General features: G+C 41.0%; 1 protein-coding gene across 1 annotated transcript in view; it reads left to right on the top strand.

Annotated features, from left to right (window-relative positions):
- Positions 1-5,961: 5,961 nt before the first annotated feature.
- The window catches only part of GPD1 (glycerol-3-phosphate dehydrogenase 1), an 82,066-nt gene continuing 71,963 nt past the window's right edge, over positions 5,962-16,064 (top strand). Inside the window, exon 1 of the mRNA XM_082248467.1 lies at positions 5,962-6,114. Coding sequence (XP_082104593.1) covers positions 6,077-6,114 — 38 coding nt within the window. The 5' untranslated portion in view covers positions 5,962-6,076. The remainder of the gene's footprint in view (positions 6,115-16,064) is intronic.

Here is a 16,064-nt window from a genome sequence, read left to right as displayed (position 1 = left end):
AAAAAAACAATATTTTTTACTTTCTGCTATAAAGTATATCCAATAAAAAAAATTTAAAAAATCAATTTAGGCCAATATGTATTCTGCTACATGTTTTTGTTAAAAGAAAATCACAATAAGCATATATTGATTGGTTTGCTCAAAAGTTATAGCGTCTACAAAGATAGATACATTTAAGGACTTTTTATTTTTTTTTACTAGTAATGGCGGTGATCAGTGATTTTTAGTGGGACTACGAGATTGCAGCGGACAAATCTTAAACTAAGTGACACTTTTTGGTGACCATAAAAAAAAATGCACTGTCACTGTACTAATGACACTGGCAGGGAAGGGGTTAACATCAGGGGCGATCAAAAGGTTAAATGGGTTGCCTGAGAGTGCTTTCTTACTGGGTGGGGAATGGTTTAACTGAAGGAAGACAGAGATCCGTGTTCCTGCTTATCAGAAACACAAAATCTCTGTCTTCCTTACTAGAAGAATGGCAATCTGCCTTGTTTACATCAGTAGAATGCCATTCTGCCTCACTCAGAATGATCACCAGACCTGATATTTGGCTCCCGCTGTGTCCAATCACAACAGTAAGGGCTCCAGCGGCGCCCGCGTACCCCTGAGCCGAAGAAGAAAATCACAGGTTAGTGATTTTGCACTTAAGAGCCGCCCTGACGCAGTATAGGAGGACCGTGGAGCGGTCCTTAGTGGGGGGGGTCTAAGCGGGAGAGGAAGGGAGAAGGGGGGGAGCACCAGGGAGGGAGAGAACCAGGGCCAGCCTAAAATAGTAGGATTAGTAATTATCGGCTATGTCATAGTGCTCTGGGCAGAACCCTGTTGATCAATAAGCTCCTGATAAGCGGTAGAATAGAAAAATATCGACCATGTGTACTACGTATCACAAACCTTTTCTCAGTATGTATTCCTAATGCTCCATTCACACTTGTACAACTCCAAAGTCCTGAAACTTTGGTGCAACTTCGACATAACTCTGATGCAACTTTGGATGGGTGTGACTTTGGCTTTGACCAATGATAATGGACAACTGTCGCATGTATAACATTCAGGTGTGACATGAAAGTCAGACCAAAGTAGTGCAGGAACCTTTTTAAAGTCGCTGTGACTTTAACCACTTAAGCCCCGGAAGATGTTACTCTCTTCCTGACCAGGCCCTATTTTGGGATTCGGCACTGCGTGACTTTAACGGACAATTGCGCGGTCGTGCGACGTTGTACCCAAATGAAATTTACGTCCTTTTTTTCTCACAAACAGAGCTTTCTTTTGGTGGTATTTCATCACCTGTGCGATTTTTACTTTTTGCGCTATGAACAAAAAAAGAGCGACAATTTTGAAAAAATAACAATATTTTTCACATTTTTTTATTTGAAATTCCCAAAAAAAATGTAAAAATAAAAATTTTTTAACATTTTTGGCCAATTTGTTTTCTGCTACCTATGTTTGGTAAAAAAAATTGCAATAAGCGTATTTTGATTGGTTTGCGCAAAAGTTATTGCGTTTACTAACTAAGGGAAAGATTTCTGTCATTTTTGGTGTTTTTAACGAGTAATGGCAGCGATCTGCGATTTTTTTTGCGGGACTGCGACATTGCGGCGGACAGATCGGACCCTTGACTGACATTTTTGACACTTTTGGGGGTACCAGTGATATTTCTACAGTAATCAGTGCTATACATATGCACTGTTACTGTAAAAATGACACTGGCAGGGAAGGGGTTAACTGTATTGGTGAACAAGGGGTTAAGTGTGTCCCTAGGAGCATGCTTCTAACTGTAAAGGGGTGTGGCTAGTGATGTAACCACAGAGACATACGATCCTATATAGCAGGACCGTATGATCTCTGTTCTTACATCAGGGAGAATGACAGGCGGCTTTGTTTACATTAGCCGCCTGCCTTTCTCCCTCTCCACGGGGAGATCGCGAGTGACTGGCGGACATCGGGTCCGCCGGTCACACGTGCGGACTTCTTAGGGAACGAGCGGGGGCGGGAGCGCGCCTCCGGCGACGCGCGCTCGCCCCCTACAGGCTCACAGGCTAGCGACATAGTCCTACGTCACTTTGCCTGTACGGGGCTGACCGCCGCCGTAAATAGTCATGCGGCGGTCAGCAAGCGGTTAAATCGCACATATTTGAACGTTTTTCATTGAAAAACATGGGTGTGACTTTAGTGTCCAAAGTCGCAAGACAAATCACTCAAGTGTGAATGGAGCCTAAAGGATAAGTTCAGGTTTAGGCTTGGTTCATATTGCTGCGACATGGGATCCGACTTGTGAGACCCCAAGTCGGATGACATGTCTCAATGTTTCCCTGGAAGAGCCATCTTAACTTATACTACACAAGTCCCTGACTGACTACTTTGGTCAGACTTGGGTGCGATTTCAGCCCTTTTTCATATGACTTTGCCGTCAAAGCAGTGTGAACTGAGCCTAACGAGCATGGTACATGTTACACCCATATTTAGGGTCTAACATATAACATGCTCCTATGCACCTGCCTCCCACTGCCATAGCTCCCCTTTCTGTGACAGCAAGCAGGGGTTCCTCACCCTGCACCAGCTGTCACATTGGAAGCGGCGCAGCTGTGCAGGGCTCCCCTCACACAGCTCTGTCATTCATTCACAGGAATTTGTGAATTAATAAACTACAAGTCCCTTCCGCAACAGTGGCAGATAGACCTTTAGTATCACTGAATTGTGAGTGCACTGATCAGCAGGCTCATAGTTCTGCACTACATACTATCTGCCTGTACAGAGGCATATGCAGGCTCCTGACACTGCACCGGGGATCCATTGTTCCACTGATCACTGCTGCAATGCTCTTCAGGCTCCAGAGAAACAAAATAATAAATGCACATTTTTTTCCTGCAAGAATATGTGCATTTATTTTTTTTAATTTTTTCTCAAAAAAAGGCGATCTTGGCCTTTAACTCAGAAAAGTACCGTTTATTTTTTACCTTGTTGCCGCGGCCCGGCTTCCTGACAGAATCCGTTCACATCTGAATGTAGCAGAAATGCGCACAGAAACTGAAAAAGCGCTAAAAACATTCATTCATTCTTAACCACTTCAGCCCCGCCCACCGTACATTTACTGCGGCACTCAACCGCTGCTGGACATAGCCCTACATCGCTCGCTCAAGAGACTCTAGGGGTCGAGCGCACGCCGCTGGCGCACGCTCCCACCCCCATTACTTAGTTGGGGAGCCAGCGCATGTGACCGGCGGCTCCGATGGCCGCCGAGCACTTGCGATCTCCCACAGCAGAGAGAGAAGGACAGACGGCTGATGTAAACACAGCCGTCTGTCATTCTCCCTGAAGTAAGCACAGAGGCTATGTGATCCTGCTATATAGGATCGCATGTCTCTGTGATTACTTCACAAGCCACGCCCCCTGACAGTTAGAATCACGCCCCAAGGGACACATTAAACCCCTTGATCACCAATACAGTTAACCCCTTCCCTGCCAGTTTTTTTACAGTAACAGTGCATATGTATAGCACTGATTACTGTAGTAATGTCACTGGTACCCCCAAAAGTGTCTAAAATGTCAGTTAGGGGTCCGATCTGTCTGCCACAATGTCGCAGTCCCGCAAAAAAAATCGTAGATCGCTGCCATTACTAGTAAAAAAAAAAGAACAATAAAAACTACATAAATCTTTCCCGTAGTTAGTAGACGCAATAACTTTGGATGAGAAGACCAGGGGTCTGATACCCGCCACCGTCACACTCAATACTTAGGTTTATTTGGTAATTGATATTTTGTTTATGTGGTATATTCTCATATATATATATATTTTTTTTTCTTCTATATACATATTTTTTATTGAGCTTCAGATTAGAAATGCACAAGAAAAAAATAAAATCAGAACAAGGAATAGTCCATTCTCCATTTGCACTGTACAAAATAATATTTAACCCACTGTTAACAATTTGAAATAAAAACTTTGGTGTATGTAATCTTCTACAATGAACAGATCATCTTTGTATTCAGGTGACACTTTCTGTCATTGAATTTATAAATTCACATAGATGAATGAAATCTATATGTATTAGCTATAGTAGTATGTTTTGTAATGCAGGGCCGGCCTTATTATGGGTCCCGCTGGGTCTATTGGACCCAGGAGGAACTTTGAGAGGGGCAGCAAAGTAACGCCTGAGATTTTTGTTTCCAGCAGTTTTGTGTCATCAGTTTGCGGCGCGTTACAGGCGGCATTTCCCCATCTCATACTGCCACCCGTAGTGCAAACTGATGAGTATGAGTGCAATGTCTCCTCCGGGGAACGTCCCTCATGTGACCGTGGTGTGCGCAATGATGTCATACATCAGCGCACTCCATATCACGCAGGGCAGGCTGGATCTTCTAGGGCAGTGGGCGCAGCAGACACAGGAGTGACAGGAGGACAGACAGTGGGTGTTTGCTGGACCGTTACGGTGGTGAATTATGGAAGAAGATAACAGTATTTATATAATATTTTCTACATATTTTATATTTATAAGAAATAATGGATGTGGGGGCCTTTTTGGTGGGTATGATTTATTTATTTTTTTGAGGGCGGGGCAGCCTTTTTTTTCTTGGACCCAGGCAGCACAATGTCTTGGGCCAGCCCTGTTGTAATGTATATCTTTATTTATGTGGTATGTTTTGTATTGTATATTTTTCTTTATGTAGCATGTTTTGTTATGTATATTTTTGTGTATGTGGTATATTTTGTAACATATATTCTTGATTATGTGTTATATTTTGTAATGTATATTTTTTGTGTATGTGGTATATTTTATAACGTACATTTTCGTTTATGAGGCATATTTTGTAATGTTTATTTTTGTGTATGTAGTATGTGTTTGATTATGTTGTATATTTTGTAATGTATATTTTTGTTATGAGGCATATTTTGTAATGTATATTCCTGATTATGTTGTATATTTTGTAATGTATATTTTTGTTTATGAGGCATATTTTGTAATGTATATTTTTGTTTATGTGGTATATTTTTTAATGTATATTTTTGTGTATGTAGTATGTTTTGTAATGTATATTTTTGATTATGTTGTATATTTTGTAATGTATATTTTTGTTATGAGGCATATTTTGTAACGTATATTCCTGATTATGTGGTATATTTTGTAATGTACATTTTAGTTTATGTGTTATATTTTGTAATGTATATTTTTGTGTATGTGGTATATTTTTTTTTAACGTACATTTTTGTTTATGAGGCATATTTTGTAATGTATATTTTTGATTAGGTGGTATGTTTTTTTAAGATATATTTTTGTTTATGTAGTATCTTTTGTAATGTATATTTTTTGATTATGTGTTATATTTTGTAATGTATATTTTTTGATTATGTGTTATATTTTGTAATGTATATTTTTTGATTATGTGTTATATTTTGTAATGTATATTTTTTGATTATGTGTTATATTTTGTAATGTATATTTTTTGTTATGTGTTATATTTTGTAATGTATATTTTTTGTTATGTGTTATATTTTGTAATGTATATTTTTTGATTATGTGTTATATTTTGTAATGTATATTTTTGATTGGGTGGTATGTTTTTTTAATATATATTTTTGATTCTCGCTTGGTAACTTTTGTATAAGCTATGGCTTCTCAACTGTAAGTCACACTGTATATGACCTAATTGTTGGTATATTCCAGGCTTATTACTTACCTCTATCACCTTTGCTCACCGAGCTTTCTTCAATAAAAGCTTGTAGGCAAACAATAGAAGACAGGATCACTAAGAAGGTGGATTTTGAAGAATAAGGATATAGTTTAATGTCCCTTTAATGACCTGATCAGATGACGTTGCCAGCCTATCGGACTGTCCCTTCCCTGCCAGGTGCACATCCTGGTACAACTCCACCACAAAGGGGTGCAGCGCCGCGAGCCAAGAGGGGCAAGCCGTCATCTCTCCGCCAATCAGAGCCCGGGGGGCGCGGCCTGAGTTTCCCAAGACTGTCAGCACATGTTTAAATGGCAGAGGTTTGTCTGTGGGAGCATTAGAGGACTGGTCCGATCTGGAGTTACAAAGTGCAAGGTGACAGCCGGGGACAGCTCAGCACTAAGCCATGCCTCTGAAGGTCTGCATTGTGGGCTCTGGCAACTGGTCAGTATATACAGTGTGTGCCTGCTACATATGGAGGCTTCTAATAATAATAACTCTGTGCAAATGTTATATACAGTGTTACCTCCTCATTACTACATAAGGAATCTTCTGGTAATAATAATAATCCTATGTGGATGTTATATGCAGTGTTACCTCCTGTTTGCTACATGAGTCTTCTAATAATAATAATCCTATTATTGTATGTTATATTATGTATATATATTATACATACTATATATATATATATATATATATATATATATATATATATATATATATATATATATATAATATGTATATATATATATATTATTATTATATGTTATATACAGTATGTGCCTGCTACATAAGGAGTCTTCTAATAATAATAATCCTATGTAGATGTTATAAACAATGTATACCTGCTGACTACTACAGAAGAAGTTAATGACTCTTGTAGTAATTATATACAGTATTATCTGTTGATCAGCAGTCCAGATCTGGTGGAAGGTGCAGGGGCTGTCACTGAGCAGTAGACATTCTATGTGTCCCATGTCAGTGCATGTGATTTGGACAGAACTGCCTTTGTTTATTGTTCATTCAGTGACAGCGGGACATAATCCACCCACAATAAAATCCACGCTGTGCTGTTTATTCTTCCATCAGATTCTGTTCTGTGTACTCACCAGATCATTGTACGCATGGGATATTTACAGTCTAATTTCCTTTTTCATACTCTGAAGTTAGGTAAACACTCCGTTGTTTACCAGCTAACCGATCCCGCTTGGTAACCTTTTATACATTCTAGTTTCCTTTTTGTACTTTGAGCGACTTATGCAGGAGACACAGGAAAAAATAATTAAGAAAAATAATTCAGATTTTGCAAACTGACTGGAAACAGATTGGTTGTTGTACTTTGCATGTCAGCCTAATGCCTCATACACACAATCAGATAATCGAACGGAAGAAATCGCTTTCGAATTGATCGCACAATAATCTAATTGTTAGTACACAGCTTTCGACAGCCGATCACGACAGTTCATCCAACAAAATCCGAAGGGACAAACACGAAAGCTTTTGTCGTATGATAGCCTAGCGTACGACAATCATTTAATCAGTACACTATGCGTCCGATAAAAATCGATAGACAAAGACCACGCATGTTCAGAAACACGAAAATAACCCAGAAAAAGCCTGGCTGCCATTGTTTTGTTTTTGCTCTATCCGATACGTAGCGACGCAACCAAGTAGCTTTTCCAGAATCGTACTAAAAAAATCATACGTTTAGCATGCATTGTTGAATTTGATATTAGTATCACATAACAAAATGCGAACGATACGTCGTCCGATTATCTGACCGCGTGTACAAGGCATTAAGCTGGATACACACTATACAATTTTCTTTCGATTTTTTCCTTTAGATTTACCAAAACCATATAATATGAGGTCAAACCTAAACACTTTCAATATGTATGCAATTAGGCAGGCCCTTGCACTACATAGTTAAAGGTAAATCTGAAGGCAATTGAACAATAAAAGTTGTATAGTGTGTATCCAGCTTAAGGGCTCTTGCACCCAAAAAAGCCAGGTTTTTAGGTGTTCATGGGTATTTTTTTGCTGATCCAAATGCGGTCCAGTGTTTTCAATGGTAGTAAACTAATCAGTAAATCAGTAAACTAACATTGCGTTTAGATCAGTAAAAAAATACAAAATGATGCTTTACTGGTCAGTATTTTATGCGCATACACACAGATAAGCGTGAGCACGCACATGGATCACACCTCCCCCTTGGGTTGTAGATTATCGTATTTGAATATTTAGCAGTCTGGCAGCTAGAAATGCTATATTATGTATATTTTTTATTACAGGTACTTATATAGGGCCTTCAAATCAGTAAAAAAAAAAAAAAAAACACACACAAAAATATGCTTTACCAGCAATGCGATGGAGTGCAGCGCAAAGGACACCACACAGCACCAAAAACCTGAGCCAGACTGGCCTGTGGTCAAAAGGCAGTGTGCACTGAGGGGGCAGAGCCACACAATCCCTAACTACCCAATGGCCATGGGCAGCTGGCAGGAGAGGCACACCAAAACCCCCACGCTGCACCCAGTAGGAGAGAGGGCACAGCTACAGGGAACAGAATACATATTTTGCATACACAAAATAAGCATAAGCACGGACATGGATCACACCTCCCCCTTGGGTTGTAGATTATAGTTTTTGAATATTTGGCATTTTGGGACTTAGAAAATTTATAATATGTATATTTTGTTATTACAAGTACTTATATACCACCTTCACATCAGTCTCTGCCCTCATGAAGTTTATAATCTATAGTCCCTAACTCACATCCATACTAGGGCCAATTTACCTACCAACATGTTTTTGGGGACTTGGGGGGGGGGGACAAGAGTACCTGGAAGAAACCCACAAAGGCAGAACATGCATACTGCACGCAGGTAGTGTCATTGTTGGGTTTCTAACAAACAACCCCAGTGTTGTCAAGAAGATGCTAACACTAAGCCATTGTTTCTATATGCACATATATGTGTTTAAATGTGTTCATAGATCAGTACTGAGTGCAAGGACCCTTAGGGCGGCCATAATCAGGGCCTTTTTTTTTTTTTCTTGTCGGACCACTAAACCACAAACTTTGGTGACAATTTTTTTTTTTTTTTATTGGCAATGGATAACTATAGAATAAAGTAATTTTCCACCACAATGAAAGATATGTGGATGGTATATAACTACTATTACTACTAGCACATAAATCAGATGGATTGATCAGTTTAGAGGACACTTAATATTTAGCACAGTGATCATCTGCATTTTAGAGCATTTTTGTTTAGTCTCCTACCTATTGTTTGAGTCATCCTGTTTTGGGGGAAAGCCTTGTTCCTGATACTTCCTTGTTAAATACGCCCAACCGTGGCCTTTAACTAATAAGCTTCAGGGAAAATAAATATGAGTATGAACCCCACAGAGACCAGTTGGTACTCACCATTCATAGGCAGGACAATGGTTAGCACTCCTGTCTTGCAACACTGGGGTCCTCAGTTTGAATACCAACCAAGACACTACCTGCATGGAGTTTGCATGTTCTCCTTGTGCTTGAATGTGTTTCCTCTAAGCCTCCATTCTCATTAATACAACTCAGCCTGACAAGTCGCGGACCGCCACGGTTCATTGTGTGGTACAGGAACGGTTCTAATAGGAGCGACACATGTCGCTCCGACTTAGAAAAAGGGTCCTGCATAGACATTCATTTTACGAAGTCCGTGCAAGTCGCGCTGCACGCGACTTCACAGGTCGCCCCCGAAGTCGTGCCGCTGCATTGTGAATGCAGTGTAACACTCATAGTAGAATGTTTGGCTGCTGTCCAACTTGACCTATAATATGTTAGGGCCCTTTCACACTGCTTTTCGATCAGGTCCCACTGTCAGTTTTTTCAGGTGGACCTGATCGGATGCTCCATGCATCCCTATGGAGCAGCGGATGTCAACGGTGACATCTCCGCTGACACCTGCCGCTATCTGATCCGATCCTGTCCATGAAATCCAGATGGTGGAAACCCTAATTTCCATCCGTCTGGAGGATCAGATCGAATGAAAATGGACAGGCGGTTCGTTATCATCCGATCTCCCCATAGAGGAGAGCGGGGATCTGACACGTCTGTCTCTGCACACAGAGCGGAGACGGAGCTGTCATCCGCCTGCTCAGCGGGGACTGGCGGATCCATCCCCACTGAGCAAAATGGAGTCCACCTGGCAGAGAGCCCGTGTGAAAGGACCCTAAAAGATCTTGGATTAAGAGCACACAAATAATAATCTTTTTCTTTATACTGGCTTTACAAAATTACAAATGCAATAATATGGAGGTTTAAATCAATTTTTATTACTGTATAACACGTTTGGTAGTTAATTAGTACATAACTAAAAGAGGTTTTATATATATATATATACTATATGTGTACATATATATATACAGTGGGTACGGAAAGTATTCAGACCCCCTTAGATTTTTCACTCTTTGTTATATTGCAGCCATTTGCTAAAATCATTTAAGTTCATTCTTCTTCCTCATGAATGTACACATAGCACCCCATACTGACAGAAAAACACAGAATTGTTGACATTGTTGCAGATTTATTAAAAAAGAAAAACTGAAATATCACATGGTCCTAAGTATTCAGACCCTTTGCTGTGACACTCATATATTTAACTCAGGTGCTTTCCATTTCTTCTGATCATCCTTGAGATGGTTCTACACCTTCATTTGAGTCCAGCTGTGTTTGATTATACTGATTGGACTTGATTAGGAAAGCCACACACCTGTCTATATAAGACCTTCCAGATCACAATGCATGTCAGAGCAAATGAGAATCATGAGGTCAAAGGAACTGCCTGAAGAGCTCAGAGACAGAATTGTGGCAAGGCACAGATCTGGCCAAGGTTACAAAAAGATTTCTGCTGCACTTAAGGTTCCTAAGAGCACAGTGGCCTCCATAATCCTCAAATGGAAGACGTTTGGGACGACCAGAACCCTTCCTAGAGCTGGCCGTCCGGCCAAACTGAGCTATCGGGGGAGAAGAGCCTTGGTGAGAGAGGTAAAGAAGAACCCAAAGATCACTGTGGCTGAGCTCCAGAGATGCAGTCAGGAGATGGGAGAAAGTTGTAGAAAGTCAACCATCACTGCAGCCCTCCACCAGTCGGGGCTTTATGGCAGAGTGGCCCGACGGAAGCCTCTCCTCAGTGTAAGACACATGAAAGCCCGCATGGAGTTTGCTAAAAAACACCTGAAGGACTCCAAGATGGTGATAAATAAGATTCTCTGGTCTGATGAGACCAAAATAGAACTTTTTGGCCTTAATTCTAAGCGGTATGTGTGGAGAAAACCAGGCACTGCTCATCACCTGTCTAATACAGTCCCAACAGTGAAGCATGGTGGTGGCAGCATCATGCTGTGGGGGTGTTTTTCAGCTGCAGGGACAGGACGACTGGTTGCAATCGAGGGAAAGATGAATGCGGCTAAGTACAGGGATATCCTGGACAAAAACCTTCTCCAGAGTGCTCTGGACCTCAGACTGGGCCGAAGGTTTACCTTCCAACAAGACAATGACCCTAAGCTCACAGCTAAAATAACGAAGGAGTGGCTTCACAACAACTCCGTGACTGTTCTTGAATGGCCCAGCCAGAGCCCTGACTTAAACCCAATTGAGCATCTCTGGAGAGACCTAAAAATGGCTGTCCACCAACGTTTACCATCCAACCTGACAGAACTGGAGAGGATCTGCAAGGAGGAATGGCAGAGGATCCCCAAATCCAGGTGTGAAAGACTTGTTGCATCTTTCCCAAAAAGACTCCTGGCTGTATTAGATCAAAAGGGGGCTTCTACTAAATACTGAGCAAAGGGTCTGAATACTTAGGACCATGTGATATTTCAGTTTTTCTTTTTTAATAAATCGGCAACAATTCTGTGTTTTTCTGTCAGTATGGGGTGCTATGTGTACATTCATGAGGAAGAAGAATGAACCTAAATGATTTTATCAAATGGCTGCAATATAACAAAGAGTGAAAAATTTAAGGGGGTCTGAATACTTTCCGTACCCACTGTATATATATATATATATATATATATATATATATATATATATATATATACCAAAGGAACAATGGGGAAGGAAGGAGGGGCAGAGGGATTGGGTTCACAAAGAGGTTGGGGCTATTCTGAATATTTCTAACTCTATCAGTGGAATGCAGGTTTTGCTGAGGGTGGTCACAAGACTCTCTGTAGGTCAAACAAAAATCAGCAATCCTCTTTCTCTGCAAACAATTGACTAATGGACTTTACAGCCTCATTTAGTTCTGTATACAAAGCATGTAATAGGCTGACCCTTTGGCATCAATACTTGCAGCCACTCACCCAGAACAAATATTCGGATCAGGAAAGTCAGAAGTCTCTATGTAAGAGGGTCAGCATGTCAGTGAGACAAGTGGTATTTTCAGAAGTAGAGAACGGCTCTGCCAGCCTCAATCTTTATCCCCATGCTTTATTTTTTATAATAATAAGTTGTCATAATGCTGCAAGCTCCTTTAGTGCCTTCGGTGTCCCTATACTGCAGATGGTGGCAATGAGTGTCCCTGATCTGATGATATCATTAGATCAAAGTTCTCTTGAGATCTGTTTTATTATTGATCTGGATATTCTCTGCCAATGTTTGTGGCAATCATATTACACACATGTCCATAGGCCACTGAATTTTATCTCAAGGATATCACCCCAGCTCATAACCTCTGAACTATCGTAAATGTGCTTGACAGAGCAAATTCCGCCCTCAAACAGGCTATGCTATCCTTTTACATGTGCCCTTTGCATGCTAAGAGTAGCTGAAGGAGTTTAACGCTTTATTAACACAAAAAACAACAACAGATTCCCTCTTCTGATGAAGTTTCTTCTTTTCCATTTTAAATCTGAGGTGGTGCCAGCCTGCTAAAGCTACCAACATTTTCCCATACTACTTTTAGCACTGGAACTGGTGGTTGGTTTGAGTTGAAGAGCAGCTGGGCACATGATTACACCTTTTATGAAATGGGTGCAATGAACTTAAATCAAACAATCTGGAAAACTGACAATGTGAACATTACATTAACATAGGAAGGGTTCATCTTTCTTCTCCTTCTGCTCTTGCATCTGCTATGAGGGGGGAACTAAAATGTTACAGTTATAGAATGGAAATCTCCTGATGGGTACACCTGTTCTGCTGACAACTGTCATAAGCGCAACTTCCCCTCGCGTAGGGAAGAGTTCTCTCACCTCCTGTTATATTTCCAGGCAGGGAATAAGGAGAAAAAACTATAATTTGTATTAACCTCCCTGGCGGTATGATTATGTCAGGAATTATGTACCAAAAGCGGTACAATTTTTTGCATGGAAATTTGGCGTTTTGTATTATAGGCCTACAATTCTTAGTAATTACTGACTTAAACCTGACCAAAACAAGACTCTAGTAGACATCCCAAATGTGATAAATTTGAAACACAAACGCATGAATTATAATCTATATTTGTTATTATAATTATAATTATTTGTAATAATTCATAATATTTATAATTATAATAAGTATAATTTATAATTATAGTTATAATTTATAATTATAATTATTTGTAATTATAATCTATATTCTATAATTATAATTGTATCACCTCCTTTTTATGTGTTTGTGTTTGTGCAACATTTGAATTTCCCTCCCAGTTCCGCTCCCATGAACCATTGCTGCTGCAGGGAACGGAACCAGGAAGTCATCAGAGCGACGGACGGCGCGGCGGGGATCTCGGCGGCGATCACAGCAATGGGAGATCATCGCTAGATAGCCAGGAGAAGGTAAGGAACCCCGCTGCAGGCTCTGCACATCCACCCCGAGCGTGACTCAGGGATACCGATCCTAGCATGAAAAAACCACCCCGAGTCACGCTCGGGGATACTGCTAAGGGGGGTTAAAGCGGAGTTCCGGGCACACAAGTAATTTTTTACTAAACATACCCCCGGGACAGTCAGGGCTAGCACATTCCACAATGGCTAGCCTCTGATCTGTCCCGGTTCGCACATACCTTTTAGAAGAAATACTTACTTATAAAATTTCTTCCACAGCGCTTCCATCTCTCTTGTGGGCAGCTGAAGCCGGCGCGGTCCTCTTCTGTGTCTTCTTTCGCGTCTTCTTGTCCCAGAATGCGCCTGCACCGGCCCCTCTCGTCACTTCCGGTGCGGCGCCGCATTCCTCCACAGCTTCTGGGCATGCCCAAAAGCTGTTTAGCAGGGGAATGCGGCGTCGCCCGGAAATGACGAGCGGGGCCGGTGCCGTCGCATTGATTCCTGGGAGCTATGACGTATGACTCCCAGGAATCATAGCGAGACAGGAAGTGACGGGGTGAGCCGCGGCTCCGAGGGAGGAAGTACTCTGAGGTGAGTATCTTCGATCTTCAATTACAAGGTAAGTAAACAAAAAAAAAAAAAATAACTATCCAATTCCTTTTCAGGTGAGGTCTACCTAGCGGAGGGGCACGAAAAAAAATATCGTTTTTGTGCCCGGAACTCCGCTTTAAGTGCAGTAGCATCAGAGCATCAAGAATGTTGGCACCCTAAAGCTGGATACACACTATACAACTTTTTTTTGTTAGATTTCCTTTAGATTTACCTTTTCTATGTAGTGCAGGGGGCTGTCCAATTGCATACAAATTGAAAGTGTTTAGATTTGACCTCATGTTATATGGTTTTGGTAAGTCTAAAGGAAGAAATCTAAAGACAATATAGTGTGTATGGCCCATTATGAAGCTTCTGGCCAGTGCCTTGTAGGTAATGACCAGACCAAGTGAAGAGAATCTAGTTTCATTAATTCACCTAAATGGCTGCAGTGCAATTTAAAGCAGATATTCTCAACCAGGATTCTGTGAAACCCTAGGGTTCCTCCATAGGTTGCTAGGGGTTCCTTGAGCTGTGGCTAAATGACCTCCCATCTGTTGGTGCCTCCATAGTTCCAGGTCCAACACCACTTGGCAGAGCCAGTGAAGGTGAAATTCTTGCACCACTCTAAATGAAGCATTTCTCCCATTGGCCTCCACCTGTGTAAGGGATGCTTTTCCAATGACCCCTGATGGACTGGGGATGGTCATAATTCTACATAGTATCCACCAAATCACGTAATAACAGACCAGCGGAGATTGAAGATGAGTTGAGACCTCCACCAACTACTTCTTGGTGAGACATCTTTTTCATTAAAGCCTTTTTGGCTACCAGATGTCTTGTGTCTCAGGCAGAAAGAACCTGTCTGATAATTTGCTCATGGTGATCAGTGGTCCAGTTTTGTCAAGGTTTGTTCTCTGACTGTAGACTTTACTGACACTATCAGTTGGTTCTCTGACTGTTGACTTTACTGACACTTGATTATCAATCATTAGTCCCAGCTTGGCTATACATTACTTACTGTACATTTTGTGAATACGAGGTATTCTAGGATCAATAGGTAAGGAATAACGAGCATTTGGCCAAGTAGTCATACTGACCTGTTTGTCTTAGAGATTTTTGAGCACTTGTACGGTTGTACGGTGTCTATTCCTCTACTGGAATTAACTACTTGTGAGCATCTCACAGTGTGCATTAGAAGCTGCAGCAAATGAGAGAGAGCTCACCTGGCTGGAGGATGTCCAACATCATCTCGCTCTTTCTGGATTTTAGGATTTTTAGAAGAGTAGCATCACAAGTAAGTGCAAATGTAGTGTCCCTCAGAACGGCCACTGCTGCAAGGCTGACAAGATTTATATAGCGCCAACAGTTTGCGCAGCGCTTTACAATATGAGGGAAGACAATACCGTTACAATACAATTCAATACAGGAGGAATTGGAGGGCCCTGCTCGTTAGGCCTCTTACACACAATACTCCGGTTTGAGCATCTACAGTTGTATTCAAAATGATTCAACCCCAACTGAAATTGATTGTTTTGGCCAGTTTGACATTGATTTTGATCATTCAGTCATCCTGCTTACAATTAAATCAAAGAGGCACGTGTAGGTCAGACAAATATAACATAACATTTATAATGAAATAACCACAAATGTCTTTTCTGTGCTCACATCATTATCAGTTTTATTCAACCCCCAAGTGACATTCAATCTTAGTACTTAGTACAACATCCTCTTACAGTTATAACAGCTTTTAAAAGTGAAGCATAGCTTGACACAAGTGTCTTGCAGCGATCTACGGGTATCTTCGCCCATTCGTCATGGGCAAAAACCTCCAGTTCAGTCACATTCTTAGGCTTGTGCACTGCAACTGCTTTCTTTAAGTCCCACCTGAGGTTCTTAATCGGATTTAAGTCTGGTGACTGTGATGGCCACTCCAAAATGTTTCAGCCTTTAATCTGCAACCATGCTCTAGTGGACTTGGAGGTATGCTTGGGATCATTGTCCTGTTGAAA

Source organism: Pelophylax lessonae (assembly GCF_965119305.1).
Source record: "Pelophylax lessonae genome assembly, chromosome: 2".
Taxonomy (NCBI): domain Eukaryota; kingdom Metazoa; phylum Chordata; class Amphibia; order Anura; family Ranidae; genus Pelophylax; species Pelophylax lessonae.
The sequence above is the reverse complement of the archived record's forward strand: the minus strand, read 5'-3'. Positions and strand labels throughout refer to the sequence as shown.